We start from the raw sequence: 25450 nt of genomic DNA, 5'->3' as shown, positions 1-25450 counted from the left end.
GTAAGAGCGTTAACTTCACGCTTAAATAGTTAAACTCTTTTTCTCTCTCCTCTCATCTTCTTGACACCTTTTCTTTCTTTTTTTTTTTTTTCTATTTTTCTCACCGTTACAAAAGCTACTCACAACAGTAGCAAACCACAGCTTCAATCTCTCCCTGTTTGCATGTTGAACCAGAGTATACTCCATCACGAGGACCCTTTGTCACTGGAAGTGATTCACCTGTAAGTGCGGACTGAAAAGCACAAAGGAAAAAGAGGATAATTGACCAATTACGCATGTGGAGAATTCAAAGAACAAATACTATAACATAGATATATGAAAATAATAATAAAAAACAACCCGCTTGATCAATTTCCAAAGGATCACATTCAAGAAGCCGAGCATATGCTAGAATAATATCTCCAAGCTTGATGTTGATTATGTCACCAGCATCTGCGTGGTGTAATATATTTCGAAACGAAATTATAGCTACTCACAGCAAGTTCAAAAGCTTCCATAAGATCGAATGATGATAAGAACCATACTTTAAAACGATGACGTCTCGAATTAATGAAGAAAGAAATAAATAAACATATACTAAAGACCTTCTCACCCAGCAGAAGCAGCAGCGGATAGAACTACATTTAGAAGATAATATCCTCATCTTTGTCACCCACAGCCAACAAATGAGAGGAATTGTAAGAAACCGCTTTGTGCAGAGGTAAATTAGACTCAACCTTCTTCAACAACATCTGCTTCTCAATCTCCCTCTTCTTATACCCCTGAATCTTCTTCAGCCTGAAGAAATCTTCCCTCTCGAGCTCATCCAACTCCCCCTTGATGTAACTAATCGTATTCTCCAACCGCGGCTTCACCACATTCTCCTGAGCGTTAACCCTACGATTCGTGGTCTTGATAACCTCATCGAGAGTGAGGAACGAGGTCTGAAGCGAGGCGAGCTCGACGAGAACCTCGATGGCCTTGATGTAGGCGGCACGACAGTGCTGCACCTGCTGGCCGCCCCGCGCCAGTCCGGTGAGGTCGTTCTTGTTGGCGTCAGCGTCGGAGGTGTACTCGAACTTGGGGAGCTTGACACCGGCGACATTTTCCTGGCGCAAGCGGACGCGGAGGGAGGCTTCCCGGACATTCTCGAGGACCACGTGTTTGATATTGTCGCCGGCGACGTACTTGGCCTCGGTGAGCGCGAACGACGAGGTTTTCGTGATGTCGCCCATGGACTCCTTCGCGGTGACAATCTTCTTCAGGATCTGACGGAACTGCACCGTGAGCGCATCGCTCTTCTTCTTCTTCTTCAGCGCATCACTTTCTGCTTTTACTCGATGGTGAGAGAAACAGAAGAAAGAGAAAAAGGTGAGAAAAAAATTGCAACCAGTTAAGTGTCAAATTAACGTTATTTCTACCCGGTTAACTTTCATAAGAAAAACTGATTATTAAACAAAAATTAACTTCTTAATAGTGAGATCAAACAAAAATTTATTTCTTGATATGGAGATCAAGTAAGTATTTAAACTTATTATTTATTATATAATATATATATATATATATATATATATATATATATATATATATTGATAATAATAAAAATTTAGAGTGTTACACAAAAATTCTCATGTGATAATTTTGTCTTAAAAAAATTTTCAACAAAAAATTACATTTATTTTTTTATATTAAATTATAATACAAATATTTTTTTTAATATTTTTCATAATTTTTGTATGTAAAAGTTAAAATGAAATTATTTAATAAAAAGATTAGTATTAATCATATGTACATAAAAATTGATAATAAGGTTTTAAATAATTATATTTGTAAATGAGTAAACTAAAACATTGTAGTTAACCGTTCATTTCAATGGTTTAAGTTATATATTTATAATAAAAAAATTACACCTTTTGATATTATATATATTTTGTTTTATATTCTTTGTATTTACTTTTTATTATTTTTTAAGTTGAAAATGTAGACTTAAGACTTTAGTAAGACCAAAATGAAAGGTAAAATTAACAAATTAATTGTTTTAAATATATCACTAATGTATTTATATTGTTATTAGATGAGTTCAAAAATACGTACATTAATTATACAAGCCTAGCAACACGCTAAACAAACATAATAAAAATTATTAGATGAGTTTAGCAATATATACTTGACGAGTATGTCCATACATTAATTAGACGAATATAAATAAAATCATTAGATGAGTTTAACAATACATAATAGATGAGTTTGCCTATACATTAATTAGATGAGTATAACAAAAAATATTAAAAAGTTTGTCAACAGTGATTAGACAAGTTCAATAATAGAGATTAGATAAGTTGTTCATACAATCACTAGATAGTAAAAAACATGACACAAATCATTCCACATATTGATTAGAAGAGTCTAATTATGATGGTAAAATATAATTATGATGCAAAGAAGAAATTGTGCTCGATGGGTATGGAGGCAAAAAGATTCATGCATGTATGAACGATTATGTGTTGTATATGAAGGAATTTGAAAAGTTACATTAATGTCCACATTGTGGATTATCAAGATACAAGAAAAAAGATGGTGACTTTGAATATGATGTTAGGAAGGGTGTTCTACCAAAGGTGTTATGATATCTTCCTATAATTATGAGGTTTAAAAGATTATTTGTTAATGTAAAAGATAAAAAACTTATTAGATAACATGCAAATGAACTTAAAAAGTATGGTCATTTAAGGTATCGAGCTGATTATAGTCAATAACATGAACTCATATGGTGACTTGAGTAATAAACATAGTACATGGTTTGTCATGCTAGTGATCTACAACTTACCTCCATAGTTGTCCATGAAACGTAAATATGTGATGTTATCTTTAATGGTTTTTGGTCTACGACAATAAGAAAATGACATTGATTTTTATTTAAGCCCACTAATTGAAGATTTGAAAATGTTGGGGGAAGGGATTGATGTATTTAAAGGGTATACATACTCCACTTTTAAGTTGCATGTTATATTATTTTGTATAATCAATAACTTTTCAATGATAATTTGAGTGGGTAAAACACAAAAGGTCACATAATACATATATTTTAATTACTTTTAGGCTTCAATTATTGAAAATCTTACAACATATTAAAAAAAAAAAAGTAAAAACTCTCCAAGTATGAAGGTAACATTGACCATCTTATGGTAAACAACAAGAGAAAGAATAGGAAACATATTTAAGCTTTAGCTTTAGTAAAGACCCACCTTGTACTGGTGTTTTGTGGGTGTAACTTACAATACGTCATCCATAAAGATGAAAGAAAATCGTTGATCATAAGCACAATCCATATAATTTGGTTAATTCAATTGAAATAAAAAAGAAATAAATAAAATTAAAAATTAAAAATTAAAAAGTTTGTTTGAGTGAAAACATAAGTTGAGAAAGACAAAAATTATGCACCATAACAATACGCTTAATAATGCTGGAAAAAAAAGGAGAGTTAAATTTTAGCTTTTAAAAGATTCAATTGTTTTAAACATAAAAAATAAATAATAATTACTTTTATCAAAGTTTGAGTAAAACTGAAACGTTATAGTATTGTCGGTATAAGCACGTTTACAACAAGCTATTTACGCCAAAAGTAACACCAGAGAGATACGTACCAAACGTTTTCCTTAGGTGCATTGAGATTGTGCTAAAAGTAAAAGTAAAAGAAAGATTGCACGTGTTAAAATAAAAGTTGTAAAAGTAATATTTCGCATATACTTGAAATAGATAAGAAGTTGATATAGCTACAATTCGATTTCACAAGCCATGCATTTGCTTACCGTATTACAGTTTGTTAAGAACGTTAGTTTGCGTAAGTAATTTGGCAGTGTTTACTTTCTTATTTCACTTTTTATATTGAAAAAATATATTTTAACACGATTTTTTTTACAATATTTTAATACAACACACATTATTTTCTTACTAGTTTATTATTTATTTGTTATTGAAAATGTTATAAAAAAAATCTGTGTTAACATATTATTCTCCTTTTATATTACAGAAACTCCACACTTACGCTAATGCTATCCACGATATCCTATACTTGTTGGTGTTTCTTGTGTATATATTTGAATAGAGAGACATGTATATCTCATACTCTGGAACATTTCATTTCTCATCCTTTGAAAAAACTCTGGCCAAATTCCCAAGAAGAACCTTTGAAGAGAGAATGGGTGGTAGCGTTATTCCACTCTTGGCCATGATTGTTGTACAATTGAGTTATGCAGGAATGAATATTTCCTCAAAGCTTGCAATACAATCTGGCATGCACCCTCTTGTCCTTGTTGCTTATCGTCAAATTTTTGCCACTTTCTCCTTAGCTCCTTTTGCTTATTGCTTTGAACGGTAATACACATTATATCATACACTAATTACCTCCCTTAAACACTTTTACTTTCACATTAACACCTATTATTTTTGTTTGCTTTCAATAGGAATACGGCTCCCCCAATGACAAAGCGAATTGCGTTCCAGATATTATTAGCTTCCTTAACAGGGTAAGTTTAATCTGGTCTGTTGCTGCTACCTTTTAACGTCTTCAACTTGCACTTTCTTCTTATGCTATATAACGTACAAGTTACAACCATCATTGTATTTCTAATCGATACAAAATCTCTTATTTTGTTTACTGATTTAGTGTTTCACCCATTCTAATTGTTTAGTAATTATTAGTTTGACCTCGAATGCAGAATTACAGGAAATCAGATACTATATTTCTTGGGTCTTAAATATTCAACCCCTACAATTGCATGTGCACTAAACAACTTGCTCCCAGCATTCACTTTCGTTCTTGCAGTTCTCTTCGGGTAACTATCATGCAAGCAAGCAAACAAACAGAAGCAACCACCCCAATATTTTCTTTGCAGTGCACAAATTCATGTTGTAATTGATTAAGATTATGTTTTTATGAGCAGACAAGAGTGTTTGAGGATCAAGACAAAGGCTGGGGTAGCGAAGGTGTTTGGGACAATCCTTAGTGTGGGTGGAGCAGTGGTTCTATCATTTTACCATGGAAAACTCCTTGGTCTAGGTGAATCAAAAATTCAATGGAAATATGCTGAGAAAATGGAAGGAGGAGCCTCCTCTCGCGGTGAAACAAACTTGCTTCTGGGTCCTGTTACTGTAATTTGTAGCGCTCTTCTTTGGGCAGTATGGTTCATAATTCAAGTAAGGATCATATAAACTAAGTTACGTTAAACTAAACAAACACTACATCTTAAAAAAAGCTCCTAAATTAAGTACATACACATACACTTGTTTTGTTTGTTTGTTCAGGCAAACATAAGCAGGAGCTACCCAGTTCCTTTTACCAGCAGTTTCTACATGTGTTTGATGGCAAGCATTCAGTGTTTGGTCATTGCCTTGTCTGTCGAACACGAGGCCTCAGCTTGGTCACTGTACAGTACAATAAGACTTACCTCTGCACTTTATGCGGTATATATATTATATAGTTTCCATTTTCTATGATGAATTGGGTTATTCATTTCGCTAATTATTGCATTTTACAATGTCGGTTTCAAGGGAATTATTTCAACTGGGCTAACCTATTCGCTCCTCTCGTGGTCTATCGAGAAGAAAGGTCCTCTCTATGCGTCTGTGTTCTCCCCTTTGCAGCTTGTCATCATTGCTGTTGTTAGCTGGGCACTACTGCACGAAAAAATATACATTGGCACGTACGAAATTCATGGACTTCAATAAAACTCAATAAAAATTGAACATTTTGGGTTCTTCAATTTGATTTCTTTGTTCCTAATCAAAGGTTTTTGGTCATGTTCAGTGCGATAGGGTCTCTGGTGATAGTGTTTGGGCTGTATTTTGTGTTGTTGGGAAAAAACAAAGATGTGGATGAGAATGACGGTGTTGATGAGATAACGGAGGCAATGGAGGATGATGTGAAAGACCTGGAATTGGAACCCTATAATCCTTTCAACGGTAACGGAAAGCATCATGAAGAAGATGATAAAAGGAAAGGGAAGGTGACAGGCAGAGGATTCGACGCAGATTAGGTGCATGAAGACAAAGACGTTTCTATATTATAGTGCAGTTTGAAATGTCGCATTTGAAAGTCTAGATCGAAAATTGCTCCTACACATTTCAATTTATTACCTTTATCTAACAACAAGGTCGAAGGTCTCTTTCACATTTAGGAAAGATGATTGTACAAGTTACTATAGATCATATGAGTTTTAAAGTAGAAGAATTCCATATAAACTTTCTTCTATTCCTATCGCTCCTCGTCTATCATTATTAGTTTCCTCGTGCTCATTCATAATTCTTTTTGCTTTTATTAATAAACGGCATCCTTACTTCAAAATTTCCCTTCATTAGAATTTTTCTTAAAACAAGCAAGAATCATAACCTGAAATCAAAGTTATTATATATATATTATATATATATATATATATATATATATATATATATATATATTTCATCTTACACTTTATAAAAATAACGTGAAATATTTTTTCAATAAACAACACATAAAGATTGTATTATAAATTTTGTTTGTTATATAAGGAACCGGTCTCCTCCTAATGTCGGTTTACATCATTTTACATAAAATACAGAAATATATATTAGTTTAGTTTATAGGACATATATAATATACTTTTTCTTTTTAAATAGCTTGAGGTAAAAATCATATTTAACCTAAAAGTTAATCATATCGAGAAACTTATAGCTATAAATGTTAATATAAAAGATTTGGACTATGAATGAAAACAAAAACTCTACCAATAAACTTTATAGCTATCACATTATTACAATTTGTTCTATGTAAATAACTACCAACTTCATTCTTTTAGTCTGAAGTCGTTTTTAACATAAAACTTTGTAGTCATGTCTTTAAATATTGATTCTTTTATTCTCGTTCACACAAATGGTATCAATTTTTAGGTTCACACAACGATAGCAGTAATAAAAGAGGACAATTGTATTATAAAAGAAAGTCAATCAAGAGACAATAAAAAGTTTTTTAATTCTATGGTATTAAATAATCAAATTACTTTAATCAATCTCATGAATTTAACATTTTTTTATTTCTAATCTAAATAGAATATTTTATCATAAAACATTTAAATACTTTATATAATATAAGCTTGTTTTAAAATATTTTATATACATAAATTTTCTTTTAAATACTCTATTACGAACACATTATAAATATTTTGTTGACATATATCGTTTGATGAATGAATTTTAAGATTTATATTTACATGAAATAAATTTAATTAAAATGTACTAGAATCTAATCGTATACGACCATGCATAATTAACTAGGGTATTAAATATAGAATAGTATTTCTCTTTTATTATATTAAATAATAATTTTTGGTACTAAAATAACTCAATAATATTAAACGTAAGAAGCATCGTTCCCTTCACCACCACCGTCTGGATTCGATTTGGAGGGAGCTTCTTCTTGGATCTACCCTCTCCATTTCTCTAATCGTCTCAATTATCTGCCTCTTCTTCTTCTACAAAGTCATCTCTCTGTAAGATTCTTCTCTTTTGGACTGTGATTGATTCATTTTTGCCTCTCGCTTGCTCTAGATCTGATTACCTTTTGTTCAAGTTCTGGATTGAAATCCTTGCCATCTCGTTACGTGTTATGATAGCAGATCTGTTGCAAGTAAAAAAGTTTCTCATTTTCAATTATAAAATCAAGCAGGTTTTTCTCAATTACGGAGATCTTGGCTTTCACATTTCCTGTCTTATGATGTTCGATGAAGAAATCGAATAATTTCATTTCAAAACTTTCTTTCGTATTTGTGTTTAACAGACTGTTCATCTTACCTTGCACCGAATTATGTTATTCTAATTTTTTGATAGATTTCGCGAAATAAATTAACACTTGACACCACCTCTCCAGTTTTCAAAAATTGATGGGATATCACTTGCGTGTAGTATTTTTTTTTTCGTATTTCTGTCTGAATTTGGAAAATTAAGGTTAATGGTTCTCATGTACATTGATTCTTAAAATATGAGTTTTGACTGCGACTATCTGATTTTGTTGACATGTACCTTCCCATGAATATCTGCATCCAGTTGAAGCAAGATGGGGTTGTCTTTCACCAAGCTTTTTAGCCGGCTCTTTGCAAAGAAAGAGATGCGTATTCTCATGGTAGGTCTCGACGCTGCTGGTAAGACAACCATATTGTACAAGCTCAAGCTGGGAGAGATTGTGACAACCATTCCCACAATTGGTATTCTCCTGAATTTGTCTTTTACATGCTTCAGTTTTTGCTTATGTTGCGATTCTCCTTAGTTTTAGAAGTTCTAGTGCTTTTATGATCTGATCCAAACTTACCATCCAACTTCTCTTGTGTACATCTTTTGTTTGTTGAAAAAGGAATTGCCAATTGATGCTGATGTTTGTTGTTATACAGGATTTAATGTGGAGACTGTGGAGTATAAAAATATTAGCTTTACTGTATGGGATGTGGGTGGCCAAGACAAGGTCCGTTGCTTGCATATTTGTATTAAGATCTGTTAAGGTTTTGGAGGAATCGTTTATTATTTTTGTCCTGTTCCTTTTCTTTGTTGATAAAGCACTCTGAACCTTAGACAACAGATGTGAACATGTGGCAGTAACTACTTCTTTCTTTGTTAAACATACTTTTTGACGATCAACGTAAACTACATAAATCTCGTTACAAGTTTTATTTGAACCATATTAGGGAAAATTATAGCGTTGTGCTGTGACTTACCTCTTAAAAATAATTAAATAGAATTCATGTAAACAGTGATGGAGCATTTCAGAAAATCACCCAAAAGTTTGATGGGGACAGGAGCTTAATGAAGGCTTCTATGTAGTTGTGGTGAAAAAGCTTCGAGCTTTGATTGTGATAGAAGATTTATAACCAATACAAGAAAGATAAAAAAAATTAGGGCGCAACTGCCACCCCTCTCCCTAAAGATGCTCCACCACTGCCAATGAACATATACAAGGCTTTATGTTTCCTTATTTGTAGACATATGCTATCTTTCACAATTTATTCTAGATTTGCTGCTTGAAATTTATAGGTTTTGATGAAAATATGCTTATTGATGGTCCTGTGCCTAGCGGAGTTTCTCTCATTAACACACAACACAAACATAAACTAGTATTGAGCCATCGATGTTTACAAGTTTTTCCTGAACACATTGTGACTTACAGTTTAGATGTCAAACATATATATTGGTGTTCATTGAAGAGTTGCATTTACCTATAGACAGTCTGTGTCGAGTAGTCTATCTTCCCAGTACTTTTCTATGCATTTTTGTTAAGAACGTTCTTCATTTGTCCATTTTTCTTGCTTTGAAAGTATTTACCAAATATATATTCTATTATGTGCTTTAGATTGACTAAAATTTTTGTACTCGCGTGTGGTAGCAAAATTTCTACCGTGTTCCTGTTTACTTTTGAAAATGTTTTGGATGGTTTCTATGGCTTTTGCACCGTTATTACAGTACATACGATACAAGGTCTTTTAGGTTAGCTTCTAAATTTTTCTTGCCTTCATCTTGATCCTTGCATGTTAACATTAATGGTCTTTTGTGCGGTGCTCTCACAGATTCGTCCTTTATGGAGACACTACTTCCAAAACACTCAGGGACTTATCTTTGTTGTGGACAGCAATGATCGTGACCGTGTTGTTGAAGCTAGAGATGAGCTCCACCGGATGCTGAATGAGGTAAATGGATTAAAATAAGAGCAAGATGAGTGTAAATTAATATGGACGGCATCACCGTGATCGAAATGTCTTGCATTTTCAGTTGTTTTAAATAATTTTGGACTTTAATTTTTATACTTCTCTTACTCTGTCAACTACATACATGGCCTTAGTTATGAGGTAAATGGATTAAAGTAAGAGCAAGATGAGTGTAAATTAATATGGACGGCATCACCGTGATTGAAATGTCTTGCATGTTCAGTTGTTTTAAATAATATTGGATTTTAATTTTGATACTTCTCTTATTCTGTCAACTACATACATGATGGCATTAGTTATACTCTTTTTATTGATAATCTTCTGGTTTTAGCCTTTCTCGATTGACCGAGTGTTGATAGTGAAACTGCTGCATTTAAGATTTACATTGTGGTAGAAAATTTAGTTGTCTACTTGGTTAATTGATAGGATGAGTTGAGAGATGCAGTTCTCCTTGTATTTGCCAACAAACAAGATCTTCCAAATGCTATGAATGCTGCAGAAATCACAGACAAGCTTGGTCTTCATTCTCTTCGTCAACGCCACTGGTATTCAAATGCATCTCTGTTATGTATGCCGCATGCTGCCATCTTTATCGATTACTTATGATAATTGGATTTTGGTGTTGGGTGTTTTGTTTTTCTTGTTCATCACAGGTATATCCAGAGCACATGTGCCACCTCTGGGGAAGGGCTCTATGAAGGTCTGGACTGGCTCTCCAACAATATAGCTAACAAGGTAGGTTTAGATTCTTCATCTCTTGCGTTCGATGCTTGAGCTGTATAACTGTAGTTGATTTCTGTTTACTTTTCTGGATCAGGCTTAGGGACATTTTTGGGGAACGCTGCTATCTTGCTCGGCTTTACGATTATATTTTGAAGTTGATCGGTTGATGTTTAAAGTCTTTTTCAACTACTTATTAAGTTCTTTTTGTCTTTATTTAGGTTTTTGATACTATATTATCATAGCAATCTTATTTGTTCCTGTAGAATTTCTAAACAATTAATAATATTAATGAATTACAAACTATACATGCAGTGATCATGCTTTTCTTAGAATTCTGCATGAGTCAATAATCTCACCCATTTTAAGCCGCGACTGCTAGTTGTTCCGAGGTACAATGTACTGGTTATACTCGTTATATGATTTTGATTATGCAGTAACGTTGGTACTTTTCAATAGTGGTACTGTTTTTTTTTTTTCAAAAGAAATTAAATTACTTGAGTCATGAGCCTAGGGTTGGAAAAATAGGTTCTAATAGTTAATATTTTGCTCACTACGAATTTGAACCGGAAAAAATTTAGGATTTTTGATTGTGAATCTAATTAGACATAATTCACTTAACTAGGAGATTAAATGGATTCAAGTTGAGTGAAGGTGGATTGACTTAGTTGACTGTTAAACAATAATTTTTCATTAATTTTTTATGATTTTTTATCATAATTATTTATTATTTCTAATTATGTAGATTAATAATTTGATATTTTTAAATATTAGAACATTGTATAACAATATTTAAATAATTTGAATATTTAATTTATTTATCTGTTAAGTGATTGATACTTTAATTTTTAACTATTAACTATTGTCTTCGTAATAATGTTTATTAAAATAGATGAATATTTTGTTTATATTTTTATAAAATAATGAGTTAAATTAATTTATTTTAATTGTATTATAATAAATATATAAAATAAATTAAAATGTAAAATATTATTTAGTAAATTAGTTTACTAATTTATTAATATGTGAAGAGTGAAACTTATTTATAGAATATTTTACTCAAAAAATAAATTGTGTTAGTCATTATATTTAGCTCCTAGGATGATGAGTGTGGTTGACTCACCTTGATACTCTTTGCGTAGTGGTTCAGTTGCAATGCATAGCAAAGTCTATGTTACGTAGAAATTGGGAACCCCATATGTCTTTCACAGACATCACAAGATTCAATTGAAGACATGGGGAACGGATATACGATTTAAAGTGCAACGTTATATTGCTAGCGTATTTTAATTCGTAGGATAAATAAAGCGTTTCCTTCTTTGTTATCTTTTATAAACAAGGTATGTGGAGAATTACATATTCTTTGTTTGTAAAAGCTTATTTTTCGTGGAAGTGGAATTCTCTGATATTTGGATTTACAGTCAAAGACTCCAACTTAATGAAAAGAACAGGAAATTAATGGTAACGAGAATTTCACGAGGCTATTTTCTTTATTCTCATATATCGAGCACAATTTTGCAAATACTAAGGCCACATTAGACATATATATTATTACCTCACATGTTATGCTTCCTATATAACAACAACTCATCATATATGCCATAAGGCACTGAAGAAGAAATTTTGTTCAGAAGTTGATTGCATTTGAAATTTATCTACTGCCTCAGTACTCGATTAGAGCTGAGGATGAAGTTTTCCTCACCAGCAACGGTGGAATTTAATCGTCCTGCTGCCCACCCATTATTAGTTGCTCGAATTGCAGCACGTGCAGGATCCCCTGTTACACGGCTTCCCTCAATTTTCTTTCCAAATTCAGGAAGCCCAGCTGCTTTTCTTTCTTTTCTTTTCCTTCTATCTTCATCTCGTTCCTTCCGCAGCCAACTTTCTACTGTTCTCTGCATATTCAACACCAATTACTTTTGCATATACTCAAGACACACAGCACATTACTTCGCGTTACAATCTAACAGTAGCACACATATCAATAACATGTTGAGTTATCCATGTTTGGGGTCTTGACAAGTTTTATAATGGCCGAATTGTTATTTTCTTTGGCATAGGCTCGCACTACGGGCAACAAATAAATAATCGATCAATAACTCATTCAAGTCTTAAGATTATGTACAAGAACACTAACCATTAGTGACAATTTGCTAATTTCTTTGACTTTGTCCATAGGCATTGCTAGTTGCAGCTTTCCATGGGCTACATACACCTGATAAAAAGAACATTAAGAATGGTGTAGAGCTTATGCTAAAACTGACACAAAAAGAGTTCAGAAATAGCCCAAACGTACAATATGTGTAGGCCAATCCTCAAGACCGTCAAATATATGTGTTGCATAGATAATGGTGGCACCCCTCTCTTCACATTCCTTTCTTAGAAATCTAAGAAGGTCAGCTCTTGCTAGAACATCAAGGTCAACAGTTATCTCATCAAGAAGAAGAACCTATATAAACAAGGAACAAGCTTGTACATATGTGTAATGAGGCTAAACTGACTTTTTGACAGATCAAGCACAAGATTAACATACCTTGAACGGTTTGAGAAGACCCATACAAATCTGTACTCTTCTTCTTTGACCGTCAGATACTTTATGCAATCTCCAGGAAAGATCAATGTCCAATACCTACCCAGTTGAACAGTAAAACTATATATAACAAAAAACATGAACATGAAGAGAAAGTAACAACTTGGTTTTAGACATATTCCGATAAATATCTGCATAAACACTAAAAGAAGAGAAAAATGAAAGTTTATCCATAAGCTTAAATTAGCTAATGCAATAAAAAATCATCTTTTGGAAAAACTAGTATGGAAGAATTTCTACAGATTAACTAAGTATAAGCTAATCTTAGTTTATCAATAAACAGACCCTAGTCAAGTACCAAGCTCAGTCTTCATGGAATCAAATATTAAATTGATGGATATAGAATCAGGTACCATATAGAACACATTTAGGTTCTTATGTTTTCCACCACGATGAGTTACTTATATTTTATCAACATGAACGACATAAGTTAATAGAAACCACATGCAGAAATGAACAAGTAGTTAAAACATAATCAATAAATAAAGCAATGGAAAAAGGAGGAAATAATAGGAAAAGATTCATCCAACCTTGATGAGCTCCGCCCTTCTTTGAGGATCAATCCCAGCCACACCAAATATCATTTTTTCAGCAGAAACGTCCATCTGTATTGGCACATCAAAACCCGCAAAAGCAACATCTCGCCTCCACTGATGGAATCAATTTCAAACAATTAAAAAAGTTCCAGAGACACAAGAAATAAAATAAAAATGCAGATCGCAATACCAATTTCCGACAGTCCTAAAGTTTAACTGGGGAGTTGGGCATATAACTAGTTTGTAATAACCAAAATGAACATTAGTTATTAGTTACATAAACAGAAGCAGTAGAGTTGAAAGGTAAAAGTAAAATGAAAACAGGAACGAACCTCGCCACCGAGATAACAGAGATCACCAGAAGACACCAAAGTGGTGTCGTGAAAAGCTGATCTTCCAAGCACGCGAACCATGTCAGGTTCCACCAAGTGCTTCCCTCCTAGTATCTTCAGGATCGTGGTTTTCCCTATAAATCGCAAAACCAATAAACTTACAATTGAATACAAAAAAAGGGCCAATCGCATATTCCAAGATTCAAAGAGAGAGAGAGAGTACCGGCGCCGTTGGAACCGACGAGAAGGCAGCGGTCGCCGGAACCGAGAGTGAGAGAGAAGTTTTGAATAAGCGGTGAGGAACCCGGCGGCGCGTGGCCGTCGATGCCGGGGTATGTAAATTTGAGATCTTTAATGACAATTGTTGCAGCTTTTGAATCTGAATGGGTCCCATCACCGGCCATTTTGATTTGAACTTTTAACAGCGAAACGTATCTGAGTGTCTCTGCTTCTGCTTATTCTTGTGAGCTTTTGATTGGCGAATAAATTGATTCATGAAGTGGGGTTTGGTGGCTTTGAGGGAAAGGAAAAGGAGTTGCGTGGCTTCTTCTCAGACACTCGCGTTGGCCTCCGCCACCAACCCAAAGGACCATCAAAAATGGAAAACTCTGAAAACTCATATATTGTCTTTTAATGAAAACGGTGGATCTACTTAGCTTCTTTTTAGTAACCTTTGTCAAAACACTATAAGATTAATTCTTAAATAATTTATTTTTTTTAAAATTTAAAAATACTTTGACAGTTATATTAATCAAAACTTGAAAAATATTATTTGAGGAATTATGTTAATGTATATTCAATACCTAACTTGATAATAAGTGATTGAGATTTACAATTTTATTTGATGTTTTCAGGATTTATTAATCTTTTCATTATTTTATACATTTTCTGACAGCACAGAGGCATTCTTTAAGAAAAATATTGTTCCTTTAAAAGAAAATAAAGAATTATATCTTATTATATGTTCTATGATGATTGTATAGTTATAGAGCACTCCTACTTCTAAAAATTTTTATAGTTACACACAATTACATCTTATTGATATGTTTATAGAATAATTTTATCATTAAATTACGAGGTTTTAAAACTAATATAATATTAGATCATATTTTTCAAAGAATGTTTCACCTTATGTAATAAAATTCAAGGATTAATTATTATTCAGTAGTAAAATTGAATCGGAATTTTCTTTTTTCACACACCAACGGAATAAGTAGTGTATACAAAGAAAAGTATGTGAATCATGTAATGTAAAATCCTATCACACCAATCTGGTTATAATAGTTGAAAAAAAAATATATGAAAAAGGACACAAAAAAAGGGTCCTCTCAACTACAAATCCATAAAACTTAATGATCTACAAGTCTTAAATATAGTATATGGAAGCAAAAACACTTTAAGCAGCAGATGGAGCAGGAACGTAATTGAGTTCGCCACCCTCTAAAAGCGCCTCAGTGAACCTTTCTGCATTGAGTGAATAGTTATAATCCAAAGTCTCATCCTCATATATATCCCACCACTTCTTCACTAACATCTTTATATCTTCTCTCTGCATATTCTCCTCTTTTCCACTGTACCTCCAAGGTTTTGATCCCTGTCACACCAATGCAACCAAAATAAATAAATATTATATCACTATTCTACATTCCATTTTCATTTCATTCAGAATTCAACACTCACCGCAGCACAGTAGTGAACCACTTTAACTTTTTCAAGCTCAACATTCTCAGGGTGACGCCATAACATGGCCAGCACAAGATTGTACATATTGGAAATTGGCTTATACTTATCCTTGAAGTACATGTTCAGAAAATCCTGCAACACAATAAACAAAATCATAAGTTTCTGTCATAAGCTAATTTCATACTAACATGTTTGTTGTATCAGCAATTAGTACTTGTTCAGCAAAGGAAGTGGGCTTGGTGACTTGAACTTTTTGAAGAAGGTCCTTGTAGGTAGCCAGATTGGGCTGGTAAACAAACATCCCAGCGTTGAAATAGAGAGGAGGCTTTGGCCCAAGGTTGGTGGGCCACTGAACCTTGTCGGGGCACTGCTGGCAGTACCCGATCCCATACTGCGGAGTGTGGGCCCAGGTGGCTTCACAGAAACAGTCCTTCACCGCATAGAAGTAGTTGTCAGCCAAGTCGAACAAGTGGTCGATGTTGTCAAACACTTGGATATCACCATCTAGGTAAATCATCTTCGAGTATTCCACAAACTGGAACATTTGGCAGAAAAAAAAAACACATTAATACTATAAGAAAATGGAAAAAAGAACAAAAATTAAAAGATGAATTATAGTTGTGTGTTTACCTCCCAAATTCTTAGCTTGGAGTAGTTGATGACATAATATGCCATGGCAAACTGGGTTTGGTTTTCTGGAGGGTACACGGGCTCAATCTCTCTAACAATGCAGCCTTGGTTGATGAGAATGTTGCGATGCTCTTCGGGAACATCCGGTAGCATTGCTACCACCAGAGGGTACATGCTCTTCACCTTTCTCAGACCTTTCGCCAACCCAACCACACCTTTTACATAGTCACCGTTTCCGGCAAGGAAGGTCACGTAGGCACGGTCAACACCTCCGACGGATTTAGCTTCTGCTTTGGTGAGATTGGCTTCCACGGTGGTCATGACAGGGGCCATGGTCTCAGTGAGTAGTTTTACTTGCTTGAAGGATATTTTTAGACAGGACACTGCAAAGTTGCAAAGAAGATCTTGGTTTGTTGCTGTGTTGATCGGGAGTTGCACAATTCTTTATATAGATCTCCGAAGGGTACTATAGTCATTAACTACGTCATTAATCCAACGGTTAGGAGATCGTTCTGGAATCTCACAGTGATATCTTTCATTGATTAATTAATTTATTATTCCACTGATCACGCGGTTAGAAATGGTCTTTTTTCCGGTTAATCAATTAAAGAAATTATCAATCAATTCACATTATCCCTTTAGTGTACTTTTATAACATTAGAGTATTCTAGCACACTTTCAGGATGAATTATTGGTGTTATTAATTACTGTTAGGTGTAATTATGATAAATCCTTGATAAAAATGGATAATATAGGAAAATAATGATAGTAAAATGGGTGCTTTATTAGCTGATCAATAGAATCTTGACATTAATGTAGTCCACAATTTACAAGCTGACTCTTATGTCATTATTACAAGCAAATCATAGTTGATTTTTTTTACAATATAGTATATCTCAGTAGAAATTAATAAAACGACCTGAATCAAAATTATTATAGTTTAGGAACATGAGAGAATCTTCAATTTCTAGTAAAGAAAACACATTGAAATATTTGTTTTTTTTTTGTCATAATAGTTATTTTCTGAGGAAAATATGGAGTAATAGCGTTGAAATGGACACATGCAAGAGGAGAAAAATTGAAAAGAAAAAAACCGACATCCAAAAAATTTGGAAAAAGTTAAACTGAGGTGACATGATGAAAGAAAGATATGGGCATGCATAAAGGAGAAAAAGAGAGTACAGATAGAATATCCGTTAAGAGCTTAACTGCCACCGCCCAAACAGTGGATATCATCACCACCGACTGCCACATGGACTATCATTGGACACGTGGCATTAAATGAGGGTATTGTTGGGAACTCTGTATATTTTTGTGGGATCCATGAAATCCTTTGCGTGTGTAAACGGGGTGGTGCTGTAAGGTGGAGAGAGAGCCACATGGTAGTTAGTTTAACTTCCTATCACAATCGTTTTCTGGTTTTGTTAGTTGGTGGACCAAATATAATTCATTTTGCGACTCTTTTTATTTATTAATTAATAAAATATAGTAAGGTCACTAAAAGAAATTTAAAAAAACACGACACTAATCCATGTTATAAGATTTATAAGATGTTGCAGCATGAAGAATAGTCAAATAGTCAAGTGAAACGTAATTTTATAATGTTAGGATAATGCTTTGATCTTCTTTTCCAACGCCGACAGCCTTAACTTGGGTTCGAAGGTTTTCCTTAAATTTTGACAAAAGAAACTCACTGCCAACGCCTAGGAAACATCCTTTACAAGAATATTCTCTGAAATTCTAGATTCCTTTCTTTTTTTTCTTTTTTTATATTTTGATTATTATTACCTTTGACGTCAAAATGAAAAAAAAAATTAAAATGAATTTTTATTGATAGCATCAAATAAGAATATTTGTATTGCTTTTCTATCATTGTAGAAAAGATACTAGTGAAACATGCATTCTATAATTCACTTATCTGTTTGCTTGTAGATTAAGTACAGAATTTTTACTTCTAACATGCACATGATTTTAACTGTTTTAACATGCACAATAATGTATATTTAATATTTCATAATACTTTAAAAGGTATTGTTCCGAATAATAAAAAAAATCTGTTAGAAATTACAAAATATATACTGAAAGGCGGTTTTTCCCTCCACCTCTAATGTTTCTCCCAGCATTAAGTTTACAGTTTCTTTTATCAGTAAAAAAAATTATATAAAATAAAATAAAAATAGATAAGCAATAATTGTTCATTACCAAAGCGTATTTATTGTATTTTTTATATTTATTTAATCATGTATCCTTTAAGTCTTCATGTGTTTTTTTTATTTCTTTAGTCTCTTTTCACATATATTAAAATTTGAAATTCCGTTAAACTTATCATTTTGAAATTCATATTAAAAAATTACTCAATTTTAAAATCTAGTTTTAAAAATTATTGGATTTTGAAATTTGATTAAAAAACTTACATAATTTTGAAATCCAATATTTATTGATTTCAGATTTTGAAATATGATATTTATTATTTTTGGATTTTGAAATCAGTATTTATTTTCCTCGAATTTCAAAATTTGGTGTATATTTTTTTTTTGGATTTCAAAACTGATGAACACTCCTACTTAATTTCAAAATTCGGTAATAAAAAATTATATATTTACATGTTTTAATTCATAAATAATTTATTATTAATAGTATTAATGATATTATAATTAACATAATATTGGTAATGATATTATAACTTATAATATAATAATATTAATAATATAAATTTTATCATTAAAAATTGTAGGAATAATGTATCAAATTTTACTATTTTTATTTATTATAACTGAATTCATCATGTATTCTTCAAATAATTGATCTAATTTAAAGCAAAATTCCAATAAATATGTCAATTCTAATTTTGAAATCATGTTAATATAATTTAAAATATATTAAAATATCAAATTATTCTAAAACGAAATTCAATTAACTTTAAATTATATTAAAATGAAATCAGGTTAAATATAAATATGAAATCTGATTAACTAAACTTAAAATATTTAATAAATTTTATTTAAACCTTTATTCAAATGAATTTAAATTTCCATTATTAAAATTTGAAAATCCTGTTTAAATTATGTTTAAAAATAGAATTTAATCATTGTTTTTATTAGTATAATTTATATATATATATATATATATATATATATATAATATATATATATATATATATATATATTCATTTGAATTAACATAAAAACAAAAATTATTTTATTTGGATCAATTTTAATTTTATAAAATTTAAATAATTCAATCTATGTTAATATTTTAACATATAATTTATTAAAACAAGTAAAACACATTTAACAAAAAAAATTAAAAAAGAAAAGAAAATAAATAAAATATAATAATAAAATCAATAGTGAATTTTGAAATATAAAGAAAGTGTTTATTGAATTTTGAAATTTGGAAGAAATGAACTTTATCAAATTTTGAAACATTGAAAATACATTCAACCTAATTTCAAAATTCGATAAGTTTTCAAAACAGATTTTAAAATTTGATGAGTTCTTAAATTAAATTTTAAAATTTGAAAAATTTCCTTCACCAAATTTTGAAATTTTGTAAATTTTTAAATCAGATTTTGAATTCTGATTAGAGGCTTTATCTTTTAAAATATAGTTAAGTGTCACTATGTTTAGATTAAGAAAAAATGAGAGTAAAAATGGGTAATGAGTGGATGAGGTAATTATAGGAGAGAGAAAAAATTTTACATTTATAAAGAGAGTAGTTTAGACATTAAAAAAAAGTTTGGAGGTGGAGAAACCTTGGAAATACATGGAGAAGCATCCGTACTGAAATGCATGAAACTTCCACCCGGCCCGCTAATTTGTTTTATTGTACTGGGCTCGAAAGATAGCCCAATTTGTAACATTTGGCAATTGCTTCCTACACTCTATTATTTTCTTCCTGTACTCCATCATTTTATTTAATTTCCATTTTGGCCCTGAGACTTTTATTTGAAATCTATCTCAATAAAGGAGTCATAGTGAACAAGGAAGAACTAGTGTTGCATTGTTGAAGGTTCTTGGAAAATAAAATGTTATCCTAAATGATTGTGGAGGTGGGAAATTTATTTTAGAATTATGTTTTCAGAATTTGAAATCTATATTCCTGAACCTGATTAATAAATCTGCAAGTAGTTTACTATGTTCTGAAAAATAAATTCTGTAATACTAGTTTTGTTTCGTTACAGAAAGTGAAAACGAAGTGTAAATATGACTTCCGGAAAATCTATTTCAGGAAGCATAAAATATCTTATCCGTAAAATGTCTCACTTTTGGGTCATCGTGGGAGCAGAAACATTTAACAATTGCGAAAATTTGTGGCAATTTGTAGGCTTCATAGCTTTTCTCTGTTATTTGCGCTGTCACTGGTGGAAGCAGTTGTCACCATGAACGTAGAGAAGAAGATGCAATCAAGTGATAACGGGAAAATTTAGGATAAAGTAAAAAAAGGTATAAAGGTCAGTTCTGGTATTTCACATGTTTGATGGGTACAGAAATAAAATGTTAGAAAGAAAAATAATAGGGTGCAGGAAGCAATTTTCCTTTCATCTCCTTGAAAAAGCCCAATCATTAGCCCGAGTAAAATTCCTTTCCAGCACAAAACGTTTTTGTTGTACAGTTTGCAGTTCCTCGAAATAAAGAAGTTCTTACTCTCCAAAAATATTTATTTAAGTGTTTTGCTAACAAATTTTGGTCCGAAATTCGTTGGAGGGTATGAGATCTGGTATGCTATAGTTCCCAAGACTCTCGTTACTTGCAAGCTTCGTTCATTCTCTCTCATCTGTACACATGGATCCCAACCAGGTTAGTCAACCACCTTTCTACATTTCTTCGCAATTCCTAGATCTGGTGTTATCCAAGTTCTTTCATTCAATTACTGTGCGTTTCTTGAAATAAAGTTTATTTCATTTTTGTCGCCGAGATTATCTAACCAAATAACATACATGCTTAATTTCCTCTGATGATTTACAATGTCTTTGATTTTCTGCTCGATTTTTCACTTGTTGCGCTGGACACTGAAAATGGATGTTTTATGATTGATCTTGGTATTGAATATTGATTCTTTCCAGATTTAATTGATTAGATAAATTTTTCTGTGTGCAGCCTGTGGGTGAAAACTACGCTAATCCTAGGACTTGCTTCTTTCATGTCCTCTTCAAGGTTTGTTTATCCAATTGTGCACTTTAATATGTATTTTTATGCAAGCCATGTTCATTTCATTGAGGCATAAGTTTTTTCTCTGTATCTTGCAGGCTGCATCCTTGGCATTTTATATTCTCTCGGCCCTCTTTATCGATAACTTTGTCATCATTTTTGTGGTGACTGTCCTTCTCGCTGCCCTTGACTTTTGGGTAGTCAAGAATGTGAGTGGGCGAATTTTAGTTGGTTTGAGGTGGTGGAATGAAATCAATGATCTGGGTGAGAGTGTTTGGAAATTTGAGTGTCTTGACCAAGAGGTAGGTAGTTCTTCTTCAGATCAGTGGCATTTTTGAAATGATATCTCTGTCATGTACTGTTTCTGCTGAATCGGAACATAGCAAAAGAACGAGCGCTTAATTCTTTATAGATACTTCCTTGCACCTTACACATTGACTTTCCCCCTGCAGTCTTTGTCTCGGATGAACAAGAAAGATTCTTGGCTTTTCTGGTGGACCCTGTACCTTACGGTAAGTAAATATAGATTGATTACCGTATGCAATGGCATTCCCAGTTTTCTCTCGGATTGTTAGAATTACAGTCAAAATGTGGGCGTTGGCAGTTTTTGATAATGGGGGCTTTATGTAATAATATTGATCAGATTCATTCACATGGTGCATGTGTTGTTTAGGATTAAATAGTATTCTAAATAGGTTAATACCCGCCAGATGGAGAGAAACTCTAGGAATTAACATGGCATGGTGTGTTAGTGCTTAGGGTCATTGCGTCTGAAAGGTGGTTCTGATGTGATGATGGGATGGCGTGACCAACTTTCAAGAAGATACCATACTGAGTCTATGGTGCGGCAGATTTGTGGTTGTGCTATGGTGAATATCACGCTCACCGCGCAATAGAGCCGAAAAACAGTTATGGTGGAAAATTCCCAGGAAAAAAACGGGGCCACTCTAACCTGACATGTTAGACCCATATTCATGGATATACCCATGATTCATAAGTTCTAGTGTAACCGTGTTGCACAATCTTCAGGAAACCTGTATCTTTCTCCTCAGTTTTCATTTTCAGCACTCACTCCCATTCTAGATCTTTCCTCGTCCACCTCTGGCCAGCCTAGACTCTATTTCCCACAGTTTCCTCCCTGTTTTTGGTTTTTATGCTCCCTGACCCCTTTTTGTGTCTCTTCCATATCCTTACATTCTCTAGGCAGACACTGTTTCTTTTTCTTTCCCGTTCCATCGGTTGTCTTTTTGGATTTATTCTGCACTCCATTTTTTTCGTAAGTGTTTATTTAGGTTCTAGTGCTCTGTGTCTAAAGTTTATGAATTGAGCATTTCTTTTGTGCATTGTTCTTTAACACGTTGGTTTTATGTTCTATTGTTAGTTTATTTTTTATATTTTTTGCATCCACTTTGAAATGCTACCCCTTCTAGCAGATTTTTATCGGCTGTTTTGACCTGTTTCCATAAACCATGATCTCTCATTAACAAAATTGCTTGTAGTTTTGATACAATCCCCCTCCGAGAAGTTAAAATCGTAATGGTGATCAACATAAGAATTGATGTTTTCTATTTGTATTTTTATACAGGCTACTGCATGGATTTTTCTGGCAATATTCTCGCTCATAAGGCTTCAAGCTGATTATCTCCTTGTTATTGGAGTTTGTCTGACCCTCAGCATTGCAAATATTGTTGGTTTTACCAAATGCAAAAAAGGTTAGTAAGTTTACTGATAGTATTCTTAAAAGTGTATGTTTTCCACTCTCCTAATATTCAAAAATTGATTTGGAATGGAGGAACCATCTTCATATAATAATAAGATACGGGTAATTTTTATTGTTTATGATATATACTATACATATATCTCATCATGAAGTTATTGAAACTTAATCTTGAAGTGCCCTTTTCCTCATCTCATTTCTAAAAATGTGAACTCTAATTTGCTGCATTCTCCTACTTCCTTAAGTTTGTTGACATATTAGGATGATCACTAATAGATGATTCATGTTTAGAGTCCACCTCTTATTTGTGAACTGCCAATTTATGATATTTGTTTCAATTCACTGTTGGTGAAAGGGCTTCATTATGAATCAACATGACCTTTTTAATATCTGAATCATAATTCCCCAGGGTTGGATATGATGTTAAGTATGAAAAATGGTTTGGGTGCTGATATAAACTTATGTAGGGTGCTCTTAGTCTCATTCTACATTCACAACAATTGGAATATATTACTAGTGACTTTCTGCCAAGCACACCATTAGCATTAGTAGTTTTAAAAGTTAAAGTGTTGAATCCTCGTGGACTCGATGTAATGCTGAGAATTATACTAACTTTGATCCTACTAGGCATAAAAGAAACAATCAAGCATGAAGTGAGACTAAATAGCAATAACTTAAAAAATAGTAAAAATTAAACACTACAATATTTTTGATATTTTTTAAATATGAAAGCTAGTCAGATAGAAATATATGATGGATATTCTTGGGTAGACTTCACACCTCCCTCTCCTGATTCATTAAGCTCATGAATAAAGAGTTTCCTCTTCTTTGACATCAATCCTTATCATGAAAAGTTATTCTCCAATTTCTCAAAGCGAACCTAAGTATACTCCAATCTCTTAGAGCAAATTGAATTACAAATCCTTGTCAAATTAATAAAATCAACACGCATTGTGTTCAAGGATTTGAAGATGATCAATAAGTCATTCTCTTTCCTAGACAAATGATTTATTGATTGTTTTATCTTAGGTCAAGAACTCATAAGGGTTTTCGAACCTCTTACAACTTCACTAATTTATGATTGAGTAAGCCACAATAAACAAAAAGCATTAAGAGTAAACATCAAAGGATAAGAGTAATATAACATTGTACATAGATATAGTCAACACATACAAGAGAGTTTGGTGATTATATCTAACCCCAATAGAAGAGGGTTTAGTTGGAGTTGAATAACATGGAAGCAATGTTTTCATGCTCTTTGCCTATAGAACTCACTAGGCTACCCTGATCTCTTGCTGGGAAGACCTGATCTTCCATATATGGTAATCTTTGGTCTATGTTTTGTCTGAGCAAGGAGAAGATTGATTAAGAGCGAGGTCAATTTTGGGCAAGCAAGGAATCATGTTAGCTTGGCTAGCTTTGCTTCTTCCATGTTCCTTTATTCTCTTAACTTTTTTTTCTTCCCTAAATCCTACCAACAGAATTTCAAAATGTTATCAATAAAAAATATGTTAAAGCTTTTTTTTACTGTAATTATAAAAAGAGAAAACTGTGAGAGTCATCTTCAAGTGTCTAAAAAAATGAAATAAGTGAATATTATGCTTAAGCATAAAGAACTCTATCAATTACAGTTATTGTTGTTACTGTACAAAATAATTGCAGGGGGGGTGTTAAGTAACAAAAAACATTTTGGAACGAAGATTCCTTTGTACTAGCACCTGTTTTTGTCAGATTGGGAGCTCTGGGTCTTGTATTGTATCAATATTTTCTGCATTCCATCTGGTTTAATTGATGTTACCACGGAGGCATGTTTCATTCTGAATGATTGGGATGTTTGTGAAACATACACGCCTAAGGAGTTCTCTATTAGTCTAGTTTTACTCATCTCAAGAGTGGTTTTATACTCGAAATGAATGGCTAAAAACTTGCAATGGTGAGCTTATTGGTTTTATTTCAGATGCCAAGAAGCAGATACAACAATTTGCGTCTCAGACAATTGCCTCTCGGTTCTCATCAACCCTACAGTCAGCATTCAGTGTCGTCTGATTGTGAAAGATGGAAATACAAGTTGAATTGAGATGCGGTGGAAGTTTGTACATGATTATACAGCACGTGCAAAATTTTGTACTTTTTATATTAAATGGCTTGAATGAGACTTTTATGATCTAATAGCGAAACAGTTATTTTTAGGCGTAAATCATGTTTTTTTCTTGTATTCTTTTTCCATTGAAGGATATTCAATATTGACTGCAAAAAAAATCTTTACGGCATATATAATCAGGATATTGACTCATGGAAATGAATGATAATAATTATAAATGACGATGTTTCATAATCACGGGTAACTGGCCACAGTTGTTTCACTGAACAGAATATATGCAGAACTCGCAT

The 25450-nt window shown here is 32.6% G+C and overlaps 5 protein-coding genes and 1 pseudogene across 5 annotated transcripts; 3 read left to right on the top strand and 3 right to left on the bottom strand.

Moving 5' to 3' along the window:
• Nucleotides 1-3: 3 nt before the first annotated feature.
• Nucleotides 4-1355, bottom strand: LOC124826339 (V-type proton ATPase subunit D pseudogene; annotated as a pseudogene).
• A 2711-nt stretch (nucleotides 1356-4066) lies between these two features.
• On the top strand, nucleotides 4067-6237 carry LOC148195282 (WAT1-related protein At1g09380-like). Its single transcript, XM_088094984.1, has 7 exons — nucleotides 4067-4353; nucleotides 4443-4505; nucleotides 4698-4814; nucleotides 4923-5175; nucleotides 5284-5442; nucleotides 5530-5681; nucleotides 5786-6237. Exons 1-7 carry the CDS (start codon nucleotides 4091-4093, stop codon nucleotides 6012-6014), a joined length of 1236 nt encoding a protein of 411 aa, XP_087951110.1. The 5' UTR covers nucleotides 4067-4090; the 3' UTR covers nucleotides 6015-6237.
• Nucleotides 6238-7343: 1106 nt separating this feature from the next.
• Nucleotides 7344-10729, top strand: LOC124826346 (ADP-ribosylation factor-like). The gene is made up of 7 exons (XM_047299157.2): nucleotides 7344-7502; nucleotides 8056-8213; nucleotides 8397-8467; nucleotides 9564-9683; nucleotides 10128-10246; nucleotides 10355-10436; nucleotides 10519-10729. Exons 2-7 carry the CDS (start codon nucleotides 8066-8068, stop codon nucleotides 10522-10524), a joined length of 546 nt encoding a protein of 181 aa, XP_047155113.1. The 5' UTR covers nucleotides 7344-7502; nucleotides 8056-8065; the 3' UTR covers nucleotides 10525-10729.
• A 1147-nt stretch (nucleotides 10730-11876) lies between these two features.
• LOC124826344 (ABC transporter I family member 20) lies at nucleotides 11877-14491 on the bottom strand. The gene is made up of 7 exons (XM_047299155.2): nucleotides 14103-14491; nucleotides 13880-14013; nucleotides 13542-13661; nucleotides 12955-13050; nucleotides 12718-12870; nucleotides 12559-12636; nucleotides 11877-12316 (listed from the first exon to the last, which is right to left on the bottom strand). The coding sequence occupies exons 1-7, from the start codon at nucleotides 14281-14283 to the stop codon at nucleotides 12077-12079; spliced, it is 1002 nt and encodes a 333-aa protein (XP_047155111.2). The 5' UTR covers nucleotides 14284-14491; the 3' UTR covers nucleotides 11877-12076.
• Nucleotides 14492-15130: 639 nt separating this feature from the next.
• Nucleotides 15131-16613, bottom strand: LOC124826345 (galactinol synthase 2-like). The gene is made up of 4 exons (XM_047299156.2): nucleotides 16193-16613; nucleotides 15777-16097; nucleotides 15560-15694; nucleotides 15131-15473 (listed from the first exon to the last, which is right to left on the bottom strand). Exons 1-4 carry the CDS (start codon nucleotides 16523-16525, stop codon nucleotides 15276-15278), a joined length of 987 nt encoding a protein of 328 aa, XP_047155112.2. The 5' UTR covers nucleotides 16526-16613; the 3' UTR covers nucleotides 15131-15275.
• Nucleotides 16614-20818: 4205 nt separating this feature from the next.
• Nucleotides 20819-25352, top strand: LOC148195281 (Golgi apparatus membrane protein-like protein ECHIDNA). The gene is made up of 6 exons (XM_088095479.1): nucleotides 20819-20991; nucleotides 21292-21348; nucleotides 21441-21644; nucleotides 21795-21854; nucleotides 22928-23054; nucleotides 25017-25352. The coding sequence occupies exons 1-6, from the start codon at nucleotides 20977-20979 to the stop codon at nucleotides 25103-25105; spliced, it is 552 nt and encodes a 183-aa protein (XP_087951605.1). The 5' UTR covers nucleotides 20819-20976; the 3' UTR covers nucleotides 25106-25352.
• The last annotated feature ends 98 nt before the right edge of the window (nucleotides 25353-25450 follow it).

The sequence above is a fragment of the Vigna umbellata genome, chromosome 7 (genome assembly GCF_029865625.1).
Source record: "Vigna umbellata cultivar VRB3 chromosome 7, Vumbellata_1.0, whole genome shotgun sequence".
In the NCBI taxonomy this organism is placed as follows: Eukaryota; Viridiplantae; Streptophyta; class Magnoliopsida; order Fabales; family Fabaceae; genus Vigna; species Vigna umbellata.
Note: the sequence above shows the minus strand (reverse complement) of the source record. Positions and strands in the feature narration are given on the sequence as shown.

Bases quoted from the DNA above. Each gene is read 5' to 3' on its own strand.
- LOC148195282 (XM_088094984.1), top strand. From the start codon at position 4,091: ATGTATATCTCATACTCTGGAACATTTCATTTCTCATCCTTTGAAAAA. The intron at 4,506-4,697 runs GTAAGTTTAATC...CCTCGAATGCAG, and splicing joins TTATTAGCTTCCTTAACAGG to AATTACAGGAAATCAGATAC. The intron at 4,815-4,922 runs GTAACTATCATG...TTTTATGAGCAG, and splicing joins GTTCTTGCAGTTCTCTTCGG to ACAAGAGTGTTTGAGGATCA.
- LOC124826346 (XM_047299157.2), top strand. From the start codon at position 8,066: ATGGGGTTGTCTTTCACCAAGCTTTTTAGCCGGCTCTTTGCAAAGAAA. The intron at 8,214-8,396 runs GTATTCTCCTGA...GTTGTTATACAG, and splicing joins GACAACCATTCCCACAATTG to GATTTAATGTGGAGACTGTG. The intron at 8,468-9,563 runs GTCCGTTGCTTG...GTGCTCTCACAG, and splicing joins ATGTGGGTGGCCAAGACAAG to ATTCGTCCTTTATGGAGACA.
- LOC124826344 (XM_047299155.2), bottom strand. From the start codon at position 14,283: ATGGCCGGTGATGGGACCCATTCAGATTCAAAAGCTGCAACAATTGTC. The intron at 13,662-13,879 runs GTTCGTTCCTGT...TGATTCCATCAG, and splicing joins TCTGTTATCTCGGTGGCGAG to TGGAGGCGAGATGTTGCTTT. The intron at 12,871-12,954 runs GTATGTTAATCT...TTGTTTATATAG, and splicing joins GTCTTCTCAAACCGTTCAAG to GTTCTTCTTCTTGATGAGAT.
- LOC124826345 (XM_047299156.2), bottom strand. From the start codon at position 16,525: ATGGCCCCTGTCATGACCACCGTGGAAGCCAATCTCACCAAAGCAGAA. The intron at 16,098-16,192 runs GTAAACACACAA...CAAATGTTCCAG, and splicing joins CCAAGCTAAGAATTTGGGAG to TTTGTGGAATACTCGAAGAT. The intron at 15,474-15,559 runs GTGAGTGTTGAA...TTGGTGTGACAG, and splicing joins TGGTTCACTACTGTGCTGCG to GGATCAAAACCTTGGAGGTA.
- LOC148195281 (XM_088095479.1), top strand. The intron at 21,349-21,440 runs GTTTGTTTATCC...TGTATCTTGCAG, and splicing joins TCTTTCATGTCCTCTTCAAG to GCTGCATCCTTGGCATTTTA. The intron at 23,055-25,016 runs GTTAGTAAGTTT...GTTTTATTTCAG, and splicing joins TTTTACCAAATGCAAAAAAG to ATGCCAAGAAGCAGATACAA.